The sequence below is a fragment of the Myxine glutinosa genome, chromosome 8 (assembly GCF_964187855.1).
Source record: "Myxine glutinosa chromosome 8, kmMyxGlut1.1, whole genome shotgun sequence".
NCBI classification, from domain to species: Eukaryota; Metazoa; Chordata; class Myxini; order Myxiniformes; family Myxinidae; genus Myxine; species Myxine glutinosa.
The window spans coordinates 204,436-221,479 of record NC_136268.1 but is presented as its reverse complement, the minus strand read 5'-3'; the positions used below and the strand labels follow the sequence as shown (position 1 = coordinate 221,479).

At 45.0% G+C, this 17,044-nt stretch overlaps 1 protein-coding gene across 3 annotated transcripts in view; it reads left to right on the top strand.

Moving 5' to 3' along the window:
* Positions 1–17,044, top strand: part of LOC137432259 (switch-associated protein 70) — a 96,842-nt gene that overhangs the window by 27,695 nt on the left and 52,103 nt on the right. For all 3 annotated transcript variants that reach the window (XM_078782850.1, XM_078782851.1, XM_078782852.1), the window contains 3 exons: positions 6,473–6,706; positions 10,041–10,187; positions 12,075–12,183. In XM_078782850.1, the coding sequence (XP_078638976.1) occupies positions 6,473–6,706; positions 10,041–10,187; positions 12,075–12,183 (490 nt within the window). The remainder of the gene's footprint in view (positions 1–6,472; positions 6,707–10,040; positions 10,188–12,074; positions 12,184–17,044) is intronic.

Genomic DNA, 17,044 nt, shown 5'->3' with positions numbered 1-17,044 from the left:
TAAGTTATGGGGATAGCGTTTTGGGGGATGAGAAGTTCCACTTGTGCACCCCTGGCTTCTTCGCTGTGTACTCAGGCCGTGCATGGGGAAAGCCCATTCGGTCCACGTTCGCCAACAAAAGCCGGAAATCCATGCTTTTCCTGCCCTGTTCGCCCCACCCGTCGTGGAGGGTCGTGGCCAGAGCCGGTGGAGATTGTCCGTTCTTGTCTGGCCTTGCACTAAAATCCTTGTGCCAAGGCCGTTTGACCAATGGACAAGGAGGGAGGGTACCTTTCAGCTCCTCGAGGTCTATTGCTGTTTGCTTTAAATAATAAAGGGGTAGTTATTTGTAAATGCCTGGGACGTGTTTATTTTTCCTTCCCTTGTTTTGTGGCACAAAGAGCGTTGTTTAAAGTGATCTAGTCAGCCATGAAATTTGATAGCAAACCACAGCTGTGGTCACACTGGTCAGCACTCTTTTGGTGTGATGCTTTTCTGGGACAGCCTTATCTCCCACCTGTCAGTTTTGTGTTTGCACAACAAGTCCGGTGTGATAATGCATCGAGAGCTGTCATTGTTTTAATTTATCTGAAACTGCACGCTCTGATAAAAGACCAACAAAAGATTATCGGCATCTTTGTGCCTGAGTGTTTAGCTGGAGAGATTTTCTGTGCTTGAGGAAAAATCCTCGTTATCCTTTTGCTGATGATTCCATCCTGTACCGTGTCATTGCTCATCCTTTAGACAGGCGGGCAGCAGCCTCTTCCCTCTGCAGATACCAATAGAATCAGGAGCTGGTCCAACACTTGGATTAGGTCTTTCAACCCCGACAAATCCCACACATCCTGTCTCTCCGAAAGGACCGTCTGGCAAACCCTCCCATATACTTCCTAAACAAACCACTTGAAGAGGTTAAGTCCCTTAAACTTTTGGGCCTCATCAACAGCCATGATCTTTCTTGGGTGGCCTATATTTCCAAGATGGCCTCAAAAGCCACCCACCACCTGGGCATCCTCCGTTTTTCAATGTTTGTCCTTGGCTAGTCTGAACTCTTATCCAACAACAAGGCCATTCACAGCTTGATGGAGTACCGCTCTCCCCTTTGGGCTGGCGCCCCCTACCTCACACCTTGCCCTTTTTGATACCTTGGGAAGTAAGGCTCTCAAACTCGTTGAGATCTCCCACGATGAAGCCGAGTCTCTCGGCCTGTTACTTTCACATCACATGCAGGTTGGTGGCCTCTGTATTCTACCGTGTCCTTTTTGTACTTGCACCCTCTGGCCTCTCTTGGTTCTGTCCCTCCCAGGTTTCTGCAAGGTGCACATGTAATCCTCCAGGGCATCAAGACAGTTGTTCACTACCTCATGTCATCCCCCATCCATACTCTTGATCTCTTCTACGCCCAAAAGACCCAATTCCCAAGCCCTCCCTTTTTCCACGTTGTTGTGATTTCCCCCCTTTCCCTCTCCTCTTTTTGTTTAGTTGTCGGTTGGTTTGTTCCTTTTCTGTTTCGGCCCCACATTCCCCTTCTTCCTCTTTGTTTCATTCGGCTTGTGTGCAGCTTGTCCCTCCCCCCCACTCTCCCCCTATGTGTCCGTTTCCCACTCCCCTTGATTACATTCTCACTCCTATTATGCTATTGGTGTTTCCCCCTCTCCATTTTGTTCCCTACCGTTTTGCCCTAGCTCTTCCACGATCCTCACTATGGATACAAAAAGCTTACCAAAACAAAGCATGACAAAATAGAACCGTTGCTCAAGACGCTTCGTTTTGGTTTTCATTTTAATTGAGAACTTTAACTCAAATTGTGTTAGCTCTTACACGAGCCTCGACTTTGTATACCAAAAAAAAAGTAAAAAATTCTCAGTCATTGTTCACAATGCAGTTGAATGATGCCATAACCGAACCCAATTCTCCACCTCGTGGTGAAGCAGTCATCTGGCAAAAACAAATAAACAAAAACAAACAAGTCATCTGCCCAAAACTGTTACATATTCAGAGGTTATTAGCCCGTCCCCACGATCCAGTCCTGTTTTTTTTTTTTTGTTTTTTTTTACCATTTGAACTTTTGTCATCAAATTTTCAAAACTTTTATTATGAGATCATGGAGAACGCTAATTCATTATAAAAACAATTATTTAGCTGTTGATTTGTTTTCAAGTACAAAGCAGATGTGGACGGGCTTTGCATTTTGGGATGCTTTCTACATTTAAAAGTTTTTGACAGTGTTCGTCTATCAAAAGGCAATGACATTTTGCAGTGTTCCGATTTACTTTAACCAATTGTTTTCTCTTCATATTATAACCTGCGCCACCGAAGGTGAGTGGAGGTTACATTTTCACCCCTGTCTGTCTGTTTGCCTGTGAAGGTGATATCTCAAAAAGTTGTGGACCTTTTCAGACAAAACTTGGTGGATGAGATGTTTAGGTTACAAGAACGAGCCAATTCCATTTTGGATGCAGATCCGGCCTATCGTTGGGATACAAAACGTAAACTGTTCAACCTGGTGGAGGTATGCGCTCCACCGAGTGATGTTCTAGTTTAATTGCGTAGTTAACATCTCAGAGCATTTTTTGCCTCCACCAATGAAGTCGCTGGAGGCATTATGTTTTCGGGTTGTCTGTCCGTCCATCCATCTGTGATAGGTTTTCGTCATCGTAATAACTTGAGAACAGCTGAAATAATGTAACTCAAACTTGGTACAGGTATGTATAATTATGTAAAGATAAACGGACTAGAATATGAGGTCAGAGGTAAAAATTCTGTTAATGCACTAACTTGTGCACCAGTGCTGGGATTTTGGCAAAGCTTAGTAGAAGTACATATTGTGATGTACTGATTAGATTTCAGCATCACAGGTCAGATGTCATTTCAGGTAAAAAATGTGATACATGAGAACAGCTGAAGGGATTTAAATCAAACTTGTTACAGGTAAGGGGTGTTGCAAAATAAATAATACTTTTTCCCCCCAGATTGTATTGACCACATGTCCGCGATTTTTGAATTCAAATTTTGCGTGCATCATCATGACGTGTCCTGCGTGTTGTCTCCGTCATATTTGCGACTATTTTTATCGTTCTTTTTCAAATTTTATTCCGCAATGGTGTTGGACAGAGCCAAACAGCACGTTGCTTGTGCCACATTTGGGATGGCTCACCGAATGGTGGCGGACATGATCCGGAATTTCAAAGCTCAGTGCCGTCACGTCGCCATGTCTGACTTGAAAAATCCAGTTTCCATCGCACAGGTTTCACAGGAGTTGTGGATGTCTGAAATTTCCGTCAAACGGTGGTGGAATGCTGACTTGAGTGAAGAAAACTTTGGTGATCAAATGAAACAAGTTGTTGGGCGAAAGAGACGACTTTCTGCCCCAGCCATGCGCAATGTCAACTCAGAAACTTGTCAACGGTTTCAAAGCACGCGGAAAATCACAGACATTGGCATTGACCTGTCGCATTAATGTGCTCCACACCACAGTTTGGAGCTTTAAAACGTGAAAAATTCAAGCCGTTCAAACAAGTTCAAGTTCCTTCGATCACAGAAACCCACGTTGAACATCGGCAGAATTTCTGTGAGTTTTTGTCTGACTGGCAAGAAGTGGACCGTTTGCATCTTGCACCATCCGATGAATTTTTCGTTTATTCGCTGCGAAAACCGAACTCGCAAAATGACAGAATCTGGGCTCAAAACCGTCATGAAGTTTGCGACATTTTGTTTTGGGACATCCACAACAGCGTCACCCAACATGTGTTGGATTCTTTTTGTGCTTCACATGATAGGGAATGGTGTTTGACGTCAAAGAACAGGGACAATCGTGGGATGGTGCTTATTTTCGTGATCATGTTTTAAAAGAAGTCGTTTTGCCATTTTTGCAAAAACCTGAAAATCGACAAGGTTGTTTTGATCAAGTGACTTTCCTGCACGACCTTGCGGATGCATGAAGGCGAATGCAACCCATGACTTTCTTGACGAAGAAAAACTTGATTTCTTTTGCAAAGATGGATTCGGAAGATGGCCAGGAAACTCTCCAGATTTGAACCCTGCGGAGAATGTTGGCGCCATTGTGAAACAGCGTGCAGAAGAAATCATTGATTCATTACCAGACAACGAGAAATTTAAACGTGACACTTGTCCGGGTTTTGACACAAGTTTTGAACCAAACAGCTACCGAAACAGAAATGTTCGTGTCTTTGCTGAAATCTTTTAAAAGTCGACTTCAAATGGTTTCTGAAGCTAATGGTGGATATATTGACGCGTATTAAACGTGAGCTTTTAATTTTTGAATGAAATAAAGACTTTGGTTGGTTGGATTTTCATCCGATTGAAACTTCATTTAATCTTTGGGGAAAAAAGTATCATTTATTTTGCAACACCTCTTATGTATACGGTAATGATGTAATATGCACTGTATATGTATATATGCACTGTATATGTAAATATGCACTGCATGCGTATATATGCATACGTATATCCCTGGTGTTGGGCTAGCGGCTAGGGTGCCGGCTTAGGATCCTAGGATCCTGGGTTCGAATCTCGGTCGATCGCCGAATTAATGCCAGGGGGGTTGACTCAGCCTGTCATCCTTCCGAGGTCGGCAAATTGAGTACCAGTTCACTGGTAATTCCCTGTTTGTCGTTGAAGGCGGCAAAAAGGGTTGGCGTCAGGAAGGGCATCCGGCCGTAAAACGTTGCTTCAAAAAGGGGACCAAAAAACAACAACTACCACGGTCCCCGAAAAGGCCAACCCCCGCTTTGCGGGGAAAAATGGCCTCTAAACGGTGGTTATACGTATATATGCATTGTATATTGTTACGGTTTTCACCACCCTTCCTGCCATTACCAAGGGGAGATTAAGCCCCTTGTTCTTCTTGGGTCGGCGCAACCGAGAGACTTGAATCGCCCCTCCCGGGCAAACGCAGGGTAGGGTTCCGGGACGATGTTCGCACGTACCTAAGTACCTGCGCCGCCGCGGAAGCGGGGAAGCAAGCCTCGCACGAGCCACGCGTAAATTGAGTTCACCGAGCGGGTTGCGTACCACGTGGTCCGTGCAGTTACCTTGGTGTTGGAACCCGATTAGAGCGGTTTTATTCGTACCACGCTAAGTCAATGATGGAAATGACGGGGACGATCGAATAAAGGAAGAACACAGGTTTAATTACTATTCACACTAGTATGTACAAGTCAAAGGGACACAGCGCAGTCTTATACAGTCTTAAGTTAATCCCAGACACGGGCCCGATCACACTCACAGGGGTAAATGAAGGTAGGATGATGTTCACGTGCTGACGTGGTCGTCCAGGAACGGCCCCGCCCTGCGTGGCTCTCCCCGGTCACAGCACGTCCGTCGATGAAGGCAAGCAGGCGGTGGGAAGGATCCTTGCAGCGCGTCTCTCGAACAAAGGGCACAGCAGGCAGGCGGGAGGGAAATGTACGCGTCTCTCGCCAGGCTTGGCGGTTTTCCACACAGCACGTTTAATTGACGGCGCGCTCTCACTCGCGTAACCCAATAGAGGCTCTGCCTCAAGCTCAACCGAGCGTCCAATTTGTAAGAGCGCTTATAGCTTAGTTTGTGCGCGTCTTCTCTCAGAACTCAACTCTCACAAGCACCTCTCCCACCAGAACTCTCAGAACTCCGAAGTTGTTCAAGCGCCTCCCTCCACAGAACTGCGGTGGGGGCTTCGCGCAACGGGTTATATGGCCAACCCCCTTAGCTCTCTCGAATGTTCTAACCACGCCTTGTGATGCAGTGCCGCAGCCACTCCCTTCGAGCCCTGATTGGCGGCTCGCTCTTACCGTTGGCTTCTCCTCCGCCCTCCTTTGGTCTTGCCTCGATTTGCCAGGCCTGCCTCGTGTTAATTTGCTCCAAAAAGCCTAAGGCGGCATAAGGCAATGAAAGCGGCATAAGGCAAGAAAGGACCTAACTCTCATTATTCTACTCAACGCAAAACTAACACAGGAAAAGGACTATGATTACACATACTAAGAAATAACTGAACTATCGCGAGGCTACGTGTTGTAGTGTGACTAAACTATGAGGGGGAAATTAACCTTTATTGTACAAACTCAAAACCGCAACAATATGTATATATGCACTGTATATGTATATACGGACTGTATACGTATATATGCACTGGATACATATGTATGCACTGTATATGTATGTATGTTCTGTATATATATGTATGCATGTTTATTTATTTATCTCTCACATTGTCTGTCTTTCTGTCAGCAATCAGAAAAAATATCCTTGCTCGATCAGGTACTGATACTCATGATACTCAAAACCTGCTCGTCACCATCTGCCTACCATGTCACATGTGGCTTCGATGTCAACTTGCTTTGATGAAACTTTTTCTTATCCCCACACCTTGGGGATGCCTACGTTACAAAATATCACTTGGCACTCATCTTGTATTTCAGTTTTTACTGTGCACCTTTTCCATACCTAAAATCTCGCTTTGTATGTTTTAACCTCCAACATTTACTCTTCTTAGGTGGAATTCCTACTGCGCAAGTTGACCACCGCGATGGGAGCACATTGGCAGGAGGATAGTCCGGAGTTGGGACCCATGGCTGCCGTCATTGGCCAGAATGGGCAAGAGCTGTCCGCTTGGGAACTCATCGCATTGATTGACTCACGCCCACTAGCACCTGGCGCTGACCGCCTTGCTCTTACTCTCGCCATCGACGAAGTCTACCAAGAGCTGCTCATGGATATCATAAAGAAAGTGAGCTGTGATTTTGGGAACTCTGTTTGCTTATACTTTTGTTTCCCCACCCATTAACTTGTAAGCTTGTAATGTGGGAATGGACTAACGGAGACTGCTTAACCTCGGAGCTGATGCAACAATGCTTAACTCGATGGAAGAAATGCTTTCAGGTTTTTTTTTTGTCGATCGTGCAGTTGATTTTAACTTGGAAAATATCCTTTTGCTCAGTGGCAGACATGTCATGGATTGGCATTCGACTGCTGTGTGTTTAATCCAATGTACGTCCTGGCAGATTCTGAGGACAGGAATTACAAATAGGTGGATGGAGAGATTAATACCTTTTTATGCCTCCGCTGACGAAGTCGTTGGGGGCATTATGTTTTGCAGGTTGTCCGTCCGTCCGTCCGTCCGTCCGTGATACGTTTTCGTTGCCGTGACAACTTGAGAACAGCTAAAGGGATCTTAGTCAAACTTGGCACCGTTATGTATAATGAGGTAAAGATGAACTGATTAGATTTTGGGGTCACGAGGTCAAAGGGCAAAGGTCATGTTAGGTAAAAATACTGTCACCGCGATAACTTGTGAACCAGTGATGGGATTCTGACCAAATTTGGTAGTTATGCATAATGATGTAAAGATGAACTGATTAGATTTTGGGGTCAATATGTCAAAGGTCAAAGTTTGTAGTAGGTCTATAACTTGAACGGCTGAAATGATATAATTCAAATTTGGTACGGGTATGTATAATGATATAAAGATTAAATTATTAGAATTTGGGGTCGAGGTCAAAGGTCAAAGTCTGTAATAGGTGGTCTATAACTCTAGAATAGCTGAAGTGATCTAATTCAAACTTGGTACAGGTATGTATAATGATGTAAAGTTTAACTGATTAGATTTTGGGGGTCCCGAGGTCGAAGGCCAAAGGTCAGAGGTCATGTCAGGTAAAAATGTGAGAACATGTGAACAGCTGAATGGATTTAAATTAAAACTTGGTTATAGGTATGTATAATGATGTAAACATGAACTGATTAAATTTTGGGGTCAATAGGTCAAAGGTTAGAGGTCATGTCAGGTAAAAATGTGCTAACTTGGGCACAGCTGAATGGATTTAAATTACACTTGATGCAAGTATTATAATGATGTAATAATGTGGGCGGAGGCATATCGGTAGATGTCGTGACGTCGAACGAAGAGTGCCGTTCTCCTTTTCTCTTGACCTTGGTTAACAGTTTTCTCTTGGTTAACAGTTGCTTGGGGATCATTTTGTTATTACGCTTTATTATATGTTCCATGTGTTAGCTCTTAAACGAGCCTCGACTTAGTATGAAACAAACAAAAAAAAGATTAAAAAAAAAAAAAGAATCTTTGATTGTCGTCATTGTGTACAAGTCCATATTTAGCGCACGCGATCCATCAACCACTCGTATGCAAATGAACACCAACTACAAAAAAAACCTGTTAAACAGTTGTAGTTGTTCACCTGTCAGAAACCTGCTGCTTGATATAAATCTCAGGAATTTATTTTTATTTTTTCTCGTAACCCACGGCTTGGCAGAGATTGCGAGCCCAACACATTATTGTTTACACGTTCAAGTTTGATTACAAATGAAATGCCACTGAGGACTTCATCCTGAAACATTCGATGAGTTTTCCAAAGGAAGACTGCAGTCGGAAAGGATTCACAGCCTCTGATTACCACGTGATCGCGATAACAAAATCTCCCAAATAAGGAAAACATCCACCACCCACACATGGTGCGATGCGCGTTTTCCTTCATGATTACTTTGTGTGCATTTGACACCACCAGGATTTTCTCGCAAACTAGGGTGACCGCCTACTCTGGACAAAATGGCATAACAGGACGTGATTGTGTGATCGCTACGTTCGGATGTTCTGGTCCTTCATCAAGGAGGCACCAGAATGCCACGTGCACGGCATCTGTGTCAACAGCTGCGCGAGTTCCAGTGACCATACATGTTGATCTAGAGGCAGGATTCGACTGGTGGGGCCCATCTGTGGAATGTTGTAAGAAGCAATGGGTTTAAGAAGGTAACTTAATACCAAATGATAACTGAAAGCTGATCGCCACATGTGAAGGGTGAACACACAGCCGCTTTGCCCTTGTCCATTCCACAGAAGGAAACTGCCCACCTGATTGAAATGCCTTGTCTTGTGTAGGCAGTAGGTGGCCCATTCTTCTGCTGACCTGGACATCACCTGGTGTACAGTACCACCATGACACCAATCATTTGATGGAACACTCTATAACTTCTGTATATATTATTTTTGAAGCAATGTGGTAATTGCATTGCTCTCATAGACATGTCATTAAACTTTGGAAACTGTTAATTTTACATAAATAATTAATAATTTGTCCTGAATATGGGTGGTAAATGTTTCGTTTGTTTGTTTATCGGTTTTGCAACGCTGTTAGGTACTCAGGGCTGCTGAGGCAGTGTCATTGGCTTGGCCAAGGCCCGAGGGGGTTACAATCCTGGATGGGTCACCACTCTGATGCAGGATACTGAACTGAGGGTGCAGATCTTTGGAACTTGTTCAGGGTTCCGGTGCTAGCTCACCTACTGTTCATGAAGGACACTATGGGATCTCTAACATCCACCAACTAATGCCAATAGACAGAACGCTCAGTTGAACATCCATCCTAGGGACGGCACTCACCTTGATGAATCGCCCGACCTGTGAAACACCGGATTCCAGTTTATAGTTGTCGGGATTTGAACCCAGGCCAGACAGCTTGGAGGCGAGTTGGGTGATAAATCTTTCTTTCCAATTCTACATGTTATTATATATAATTCTACATTCTACGTGTTAAATTCTACATGTTTCCAATTCTACATGTTTCCAATTCTACACATATTCCACACATTTCCAATTTTACATAGTCATGTGAAAAAGTAAGTACACCCCATGTAAAGTTTTGACTTTTTCAACATATTTCAACATACAGCTATTTGATCTTCATTTCAACTATATTGATAGACAAAGGTGATATAATATAACAAATATCATGAAACATTTACATTTTGTAGTCCATTGTATAATTTAAATAAACATAAATGCAAATTTCGCATGTGGAACTTTACATGGGGTGTACTTACTTTTTCACGTGACTGTATTCTACAGAATTCTCAATAAACTAGTGAGTTATTCTTATTTCCAAATTACTTAGACCAACCCCCACCCCCCTCTCCCATCCCCATTACCTTGCCTAATCATTGAATGAGCATGCCTGCAGTGAACCTTGCTGAAACGTTTTGAATTGTTCAAACCCTGGTTAGTGTGATTGGTTTGTAAAAAGCAGTTGAAAAATCTCAGTCCTGCTGCGTTCCAGGGCTACTTGTGGAAAAAGGGTCACAAGAGGAAAAACTGGATGGAGCGTTATTTCCTTCTAAAATCCAACATAATCTCGTATTATGTGCATGAAGACCTGAAGGAGAAGAAGGGCGTGATCGTATTGGAGAAAGTCAGCAATGTTATGGTAAGGATGCATTGACCAATTCTTCATTGGTTTGCTTGACCACTCCCATACATGCCCTCCTACATCCCCCTAGCCTTCCTACAACCATCCAAATCTTCTAACTCCTCTACCCCCTATAACCTAGCTAACCCCCCAATAATGCAGCCAACCCCCGATGACTCCTCCAGCCACGCATGATCCCTCCAGCCACGCATGATCCCTCCAGCCACGCATGATCCCTCCAGCCACGCATGACCCCTCCAGCCACGCATGACCCCTCCAGCCACGCATGACCCCTCCAGCCACGCATGACCCCTCCAGCCATGCATGACCCCTCCAGCCCCACGTGCCCCCCACCAGCCACGCACGCCCCCTCCAGCCACGCACGCCCCCTCCAGCCGCGCACGCCCCCTCCAGCCGCGCACGCCCCCTCCAGCCGCGCACGCCCCCTCCAGCCGCGCACGCCCCCTCCAGCCGCGCACGACCCCTCCAGCCGCGCACGACCCCTCCAGCCGCGCACGACCCCTCCAACCGCGCATGCCCCCTCCAGCCGCACGACCCCACTCTTCCCCCCCCCCCGTGTGTGTAACCCACTTCTTCACCCCCCCCCCCCCCCAGTGTGCGTTGTGTGAGCCGCTCTTCCCCCCCCAACCCCTCCGTTTGTGTGTGACCCACTCCTTTCCTCCCCCCCCCCCCCCCGTGTGTGTGTGACCCGCTCTACCCCCCCGTGTGTTGTGTGACCCGCTCTACCCCTCCTCCCCCGTGTGTGTGACCGGCTCCCCCCCCCCCCCCGTGTGTGTGACCGGCTCCCCCCCCCCCCACCCCGTGTGTGTGACCGGCTCCCCCCCCCCCGTGTGTGTGACCCACTCCCCCCCCCCTCGTGTGTGTGTGTGTGTGTGTGTGTGTGTGACCCACTCCCCCACTCTCCTCCCCCCCACACTCCCCCCTTCGCCCCATGTGTGTGACCCGCTCCCCCACTTCCCCCCCCCCCTGTGTGTGTGACCCACTCCCCCCCCCCTCGTGTGTGTGTGTGACCCACTCCCCCACTCTCCTGCCCCCCCCCACCCCCCCGTGTGTGTGTGTGTGTGTGACCCACCCCCCTGTGTGTGCGTGCGTGAGATCCACTCCCCTGTGGGTGATCCACTCCCTGGTGCAATGTGTGTGATGTGGGAGGGATGGGGGCAGGGAGGGAGAGGATTTGAGCTCTTGAAGTCACATTTTACATGAGATGTAATCACACATTTCAAACTGTATTTCCCATGTGCACGCACATGCATTCACATGTTATCAGAAGTAAATAAATTGTGTGGATTACATCATTTGTGGAGCTCATAAATTGCCAGTAACCAGTTTGTAAAACTGTGCAGCATCTAAAAGAAGATGCTCATGCCCGTGGGATTGCTACGGGTGACCCCACGAGTATATATATTCTGCTGAAAATCGTTGGGCGAGTTTTTGTTGGATTTTTGGTCACGGCAGGTTGTAGAGTTACTTTGTATTTGAAACCAGTTTATCTTGTTTCTCTCTTTTTTATTTACCAAGTTGTAACACTGGAATTCAACAACAGTTGAACAACATTACATACAACTGCAAAAGGTTCTTAATTCTTAAGGAGTTGTATCCTCTCGAATGCGCTGGTGACGTACATTTCTTATTGATCTTTTAGCAACATGTTGCAAAGGATTCTTGTTTTCTATCGTGCCAGGTCATCAGAACCTGATTTGCTTCAGAACCTCAATCCACAGCCATAACTTGGTTAAAAAAAAAAAAGTTGAAATTCTCATTTTTTTGAGTCTTGTTTACTTGAGGAACATTGAGAGCATTTTCACATCAATGCATTGATCTGAAACAGACATCTCTGCAAATAAATCTTTAATTGATTTTTATTTAAATTCTTATTGTTTCCAGCCAATTCCAGACAAGGATGGTCGACGGTTTCTCTTCCTGATTAACAGTTCAGGAAAATGTTTTGAGATCAGTGCCTCTGATCCTCGACAACGACAAGCGTGGATATCAAGTGAGTTGTCATTTATGGCTTGTTTTTTTGCAACCACATATATCCACAAACCAGAACAACACTTGTACTATTGTTGTTGTGGCACATGGCTTTAGGGCAGTGGTGGTCTTTGAAGTGAATGTGTTCATGCTTTGGCACAATATTGACTTGTGTTTTCTCACCCTTTTTTGATCATTTCCCGGCTCTATTCACAACAACACAACAACAGGCATTTTAAGGCCGTTTTCCCTGCTAGAGCGGGGGTTAGCCTTGCGGGCCCCAAGACAATCTTCTCCATTTTGCCCTATTTTCTGCATTTCCCCTTGTTTAACCCTCTTGCCCGCATTTCTTCTTTCACCACCTTTAGCCAAGTCTTTCTCGGTCTTCCCCGTCGTCTACTTCCTTCTACATTCATTTCCATCACTCTTCTCAACCAGGCACTTTCATCCTTCCTCAACACATGACCAAACCATCTCAACCTGTTTCTCTTCACAGCATCAATCACAGGCTCTATTCCCATCAACTTTCACAATTCATCATTTGTCTTCCTCTCTCTCAACAATACTCCGCACATCCACCAAACCATTCGCATTTCCACCCTTTCCAGTCTTCGTTGCTGCTCTACGTTCATTACCCATGTCTCGCTCCCATAAATCACAACACTACTTGGACATGCAGCATACACCTTTCCCTTCAGCTTCAACGACACTCCCCTCCTCGTCAGCACGCCACTCAGTTCCCGAAACTCCTTTCATGCACATCTCACTCCAGCAACTGTTGCTGAGTCTGGTCCACCTTCTCCATTCAACATGTCTCCTTGATAGCAAAATGTTTTCACACCTTCTAGCTTCACGCCGTCTCCAAGATCCAACTCAACATTTCCTCCATCTGCAGCTCCCTTTGTGCACACCTTACACTTGAATGTAGCTGCCGCACTGGTTAATTACCTTTTCAAACCACTACATTTTTGATGAACCCACTCAGCGCACATTGTACATTGAATGGAGTTCACTCCGACACCCTTCCTACACACAGCACAGGGCCACTTCCCAGTTCTTTCCACCTCACCACATGCTTTACCACTTGCCATCACCTTCGTTTTTCTGATGTTCACCTTCAAACCTTTTGTCTCCATACATTCCTTCCACTTGTTCATCTTCTCCTTCAGTCCATCCATACTTTCTGCAATCAACACCAGATCATCTGCATACAACAACTCCCACGGTAAACCCTCCTTTACATTCCGAGCCAGCACCTCCATTACAGCTACAAATAGTAGTGGACTTCGTACCGACCCCTGATGCACTCCCACCTTCACCTCAAACTCACCACTGTTCCCATCCTTCGTCCTTAGAGCTGTGTGCGCTCTCTCGTACATTGCTATCACTACTCTGATCAACCATTCCTCCACTCCTAACTTCCTCAATGCCCATGTCAGTACTTCGTGTGGAACCCTATCAAATGCTTTCTCCAGATCAACAAACCCAAGAAACAACTTCTTCCTCTTCTCCATGTACTTCTCCTGCAACTGCCTTACAATTAAAAGCACGTCTGTCGTTCCTCTTCCTGGCATAAATCCAAACTGCATTTCGTCGATCTTCACTTTCTTCCTTATCCTCTTCTCCAACACCCTTTCCAATACCTTCATTCCATGCTCCAATAACTATCGCTCGGTACGAGCCACAGTCCAGAGGGTCACCTTTCCCCTTGTACTCAGGGACGAGGGTACTCGGTTCCCAATCCACTGGAATGCGGCCTTCTTTCACCACCAGATTACAGATCTGTCATTCTCTTCACACCCCAACTTCCCGCTGTCTTCAACATATCTCCCACAACTCCCGTCGGCCCTCCCGCTTTTCTACTCTTCATTGCTTTTATCGCTTCCTCAACTTCCTTCTCAGTTATCTTCTCTGCCGGTCCTAAAACTGGGTTACTCTCTATGTTGCCATCCCATTCATTCTCTGCATTCACAGCATTTCCATATATCTCTTCCATCCTCCTTTAATTCCATCTGCGTCCACAACGATTTGTCCCACTTCATCCTTCAAGCAACTCACCCCCATCACATCGCACCTCTCTTTCGCTATCTGCTTTGCAATCCTGAATACCACTCTCTGACCCTCTTCCAAATCCAAGCATTCTCCGAACATTTTCCTCCATGCCTCCTGCGCCTTTGCTACCTCTTTCTTTGCAGCCTTCTTGGCTGCCTTATAACTTTCGTGCTTTGCCTTTTCTGCTCCCGTACCCTTCGCCTTCTGCCACTCCTTGAACTTCTTTCTCTTCTCGTCAATCCTCTTTCCAACTTCATCATCCCACCACCATGTTTCCGAGTGCATCGGCGGTCCTTTTGCCCATCCACATACCTCACCAACGGCTCCCAACAGACTATCTTTCATTGACATCCAACCACTTTCAAGCTCAACCACATCATCCTCTGCCATACTCAGCCTCTCTTTTAATGCCTCCCTCACTGTCACCTCTTTCAACCTCCACATCTTCATTCTCGGTTCGTATTTCACCCGCCGAGCTCTCCTCGCACCTTTCACCCTCATGTCGCAGACAACCAAGTTCCAGGCTCTATTATTGGCTGCAATTGATTCTTTTTTTTTCCTGATGTGCTATGAATTTTTTTTTTTTAAATAAAATAGTCAACGGTTCTGCAAGAGCTTCCTGACTAAGTGTGTAGACAAAAGTTGGGCAACGAACGACATTTTCACAAGGGACACCAAAAGAGACACAGGTAAAGGATAGACAGGCAGGAGGCATACAGCACAACGAGGTAGAATACAGGCTGCTGAGAGCAACTCTAAACAGCCAAGAAAAGTGGACACATATATCTATCTATATCTACTTGTGCTAGCCGGTCAGTCAGTGTGTCTCCTCCATAACTCCAAATCCATGAAAACTTGCGGCCCAAAATTTTGTATGCTTACTAAGGGAACTCCAAGTGAGTGCATGAATGAAAACTGAGTATTTGGGTAAATTTAAACATCCCTTTTAAGATAATTGGGGAGGGAGTGGGGGGGGGGGGGGGGGGGGGGTGCTCATCACAACAAAAAACCAAAATAAGCCTTACAGAGATGGTGGTGCGCCATCTTGGTCAACCCACATTTCTGGGTTCTTGAGCTGCCATTTTGTTCAGCCTGCTCAAATCAAAAATGCCTTTCCTTGACCTCTCAGTCTAATTAAAATATATAATCAAAATCTGGCTTTGGATTTGAGGATCGAATCCCGTGGACTAAATAAGTGTCAACCTCGAGTGAAAACTGAAAATTTTAAGAAATTAGCGATTCTTATAACAAAGTGTATTTATGTAAGCAAGGCTGTCATCCCTCCTTTAATTCATACCTCCATACGATAGGTGTCACTCTACTGGGATATGCAATACTTGTAGGAAACCCAAATATTTGAACCATCTGTTTTTTAAAATACTCTATATAATGGACCCAAATTGAGTTTATTTCAAAGTATGAAAGGTGAGGATTGGCATGTCGAATATGCCAAACATTTTCGGACATTTGGCCCAGAGGCATTGCTGACTCTGCGAGGCGATTTCGAGAGTTTTGAAAGAGCGGGAAACCCATATAATGTTATGGATTACCTAAAGGCTCCTTTGTTCACCGCTGTTATGTCTGGGGATGTGGGTATATGGAGCCTCGCAGCTCTGAAAACTCCATAAAACTTAAAAAGAAGAAGATGATCCGTCCTCCATATTAAGCAAAGCGACAAATGGTATTTTGACAGAGCACAGCGGTGTGACCCCATGGTGTACATGCACATTTTTATGACGCGGCAATGCCGAGTGAGTGACGTAAGGCAAGTTGTGGTGAAGTGAACAACTACATACGCAGCTCTGTCACCTGCGCTACGTTAGTGTTAATTCATGGACAAAATAAATAAAATGAGAGAAAGAGAAAAAACTGTGTGCATGAAATCTGGGTATTTGGGTAAATTTTAGCACTCATTTTGAAGGTAATTAATGTGGTGCTCATCATGAAAAAACAAAAAAATCCTCATCAAGATGGCAGAGCGCTATCTTGGACAGCCCGCTTTCACCACGCTGAAGCTGCCATTTTGTTTCAGCCTGCTCAAATAGGCCTTTAATTGGGAACAGGCCGCAGAGGCCTCTGGTGTGCATTTGAACATTGAACAATAATCCATCATTAAATGAAGGTACCGTTTTGAGGAAAAAAGGCACATTTTATATCGGTGCAGGTTATGATTCATCCAGTCGAATTAAATCAGTAAAAATTATCATTGAAAAAGCTGGATTTAATTTGATTGAATGAATCACAACAACCTGTATAAATATATTCAAAATGAATTTGAACGAGAAGTCCTCAGACGGTGCAGAGAGTTTGGACTTGTAAGTCCAGCTTTTTAAAGTATAAATTTTTACAAAGGTATATTTTGATTCCAACTCTTGCAGAGGAAACGAGGTAATGCATGTTATGTTCGTGGCAGCAGTCTAATATACACCGCCCAGTGAAGGTACGTGCTCATAATGCAGAGGAAAGAAAATGGTCATCAACAACAAAAAAAAACTTTTGATTTTCGCCTGACTTTTCCAGGCCGAATAGTGTGCAAATACTGGATATATAAACAAACTGATGGATATGTCATTCACATATGTGTAGTAAACAAACACTAGAAGGAAGGAAAATCGGCTTGGAAGTGAAATGCCTGTGCACGTAATTAATTAGTCGGGAGGCCGGGGAAATTCCCGAGAGATTAAAAAAAAAAATACTATTTTAGAAGTTATTATGTACACGCACACTTTAAAGAAGTTGTGCACACGTCCACTTTCGTACACTCGATCACCTGAGTTTTTGTACATTTAAAAAACTTAAACCATGACATTTCGGCCATATCGATGAATTCG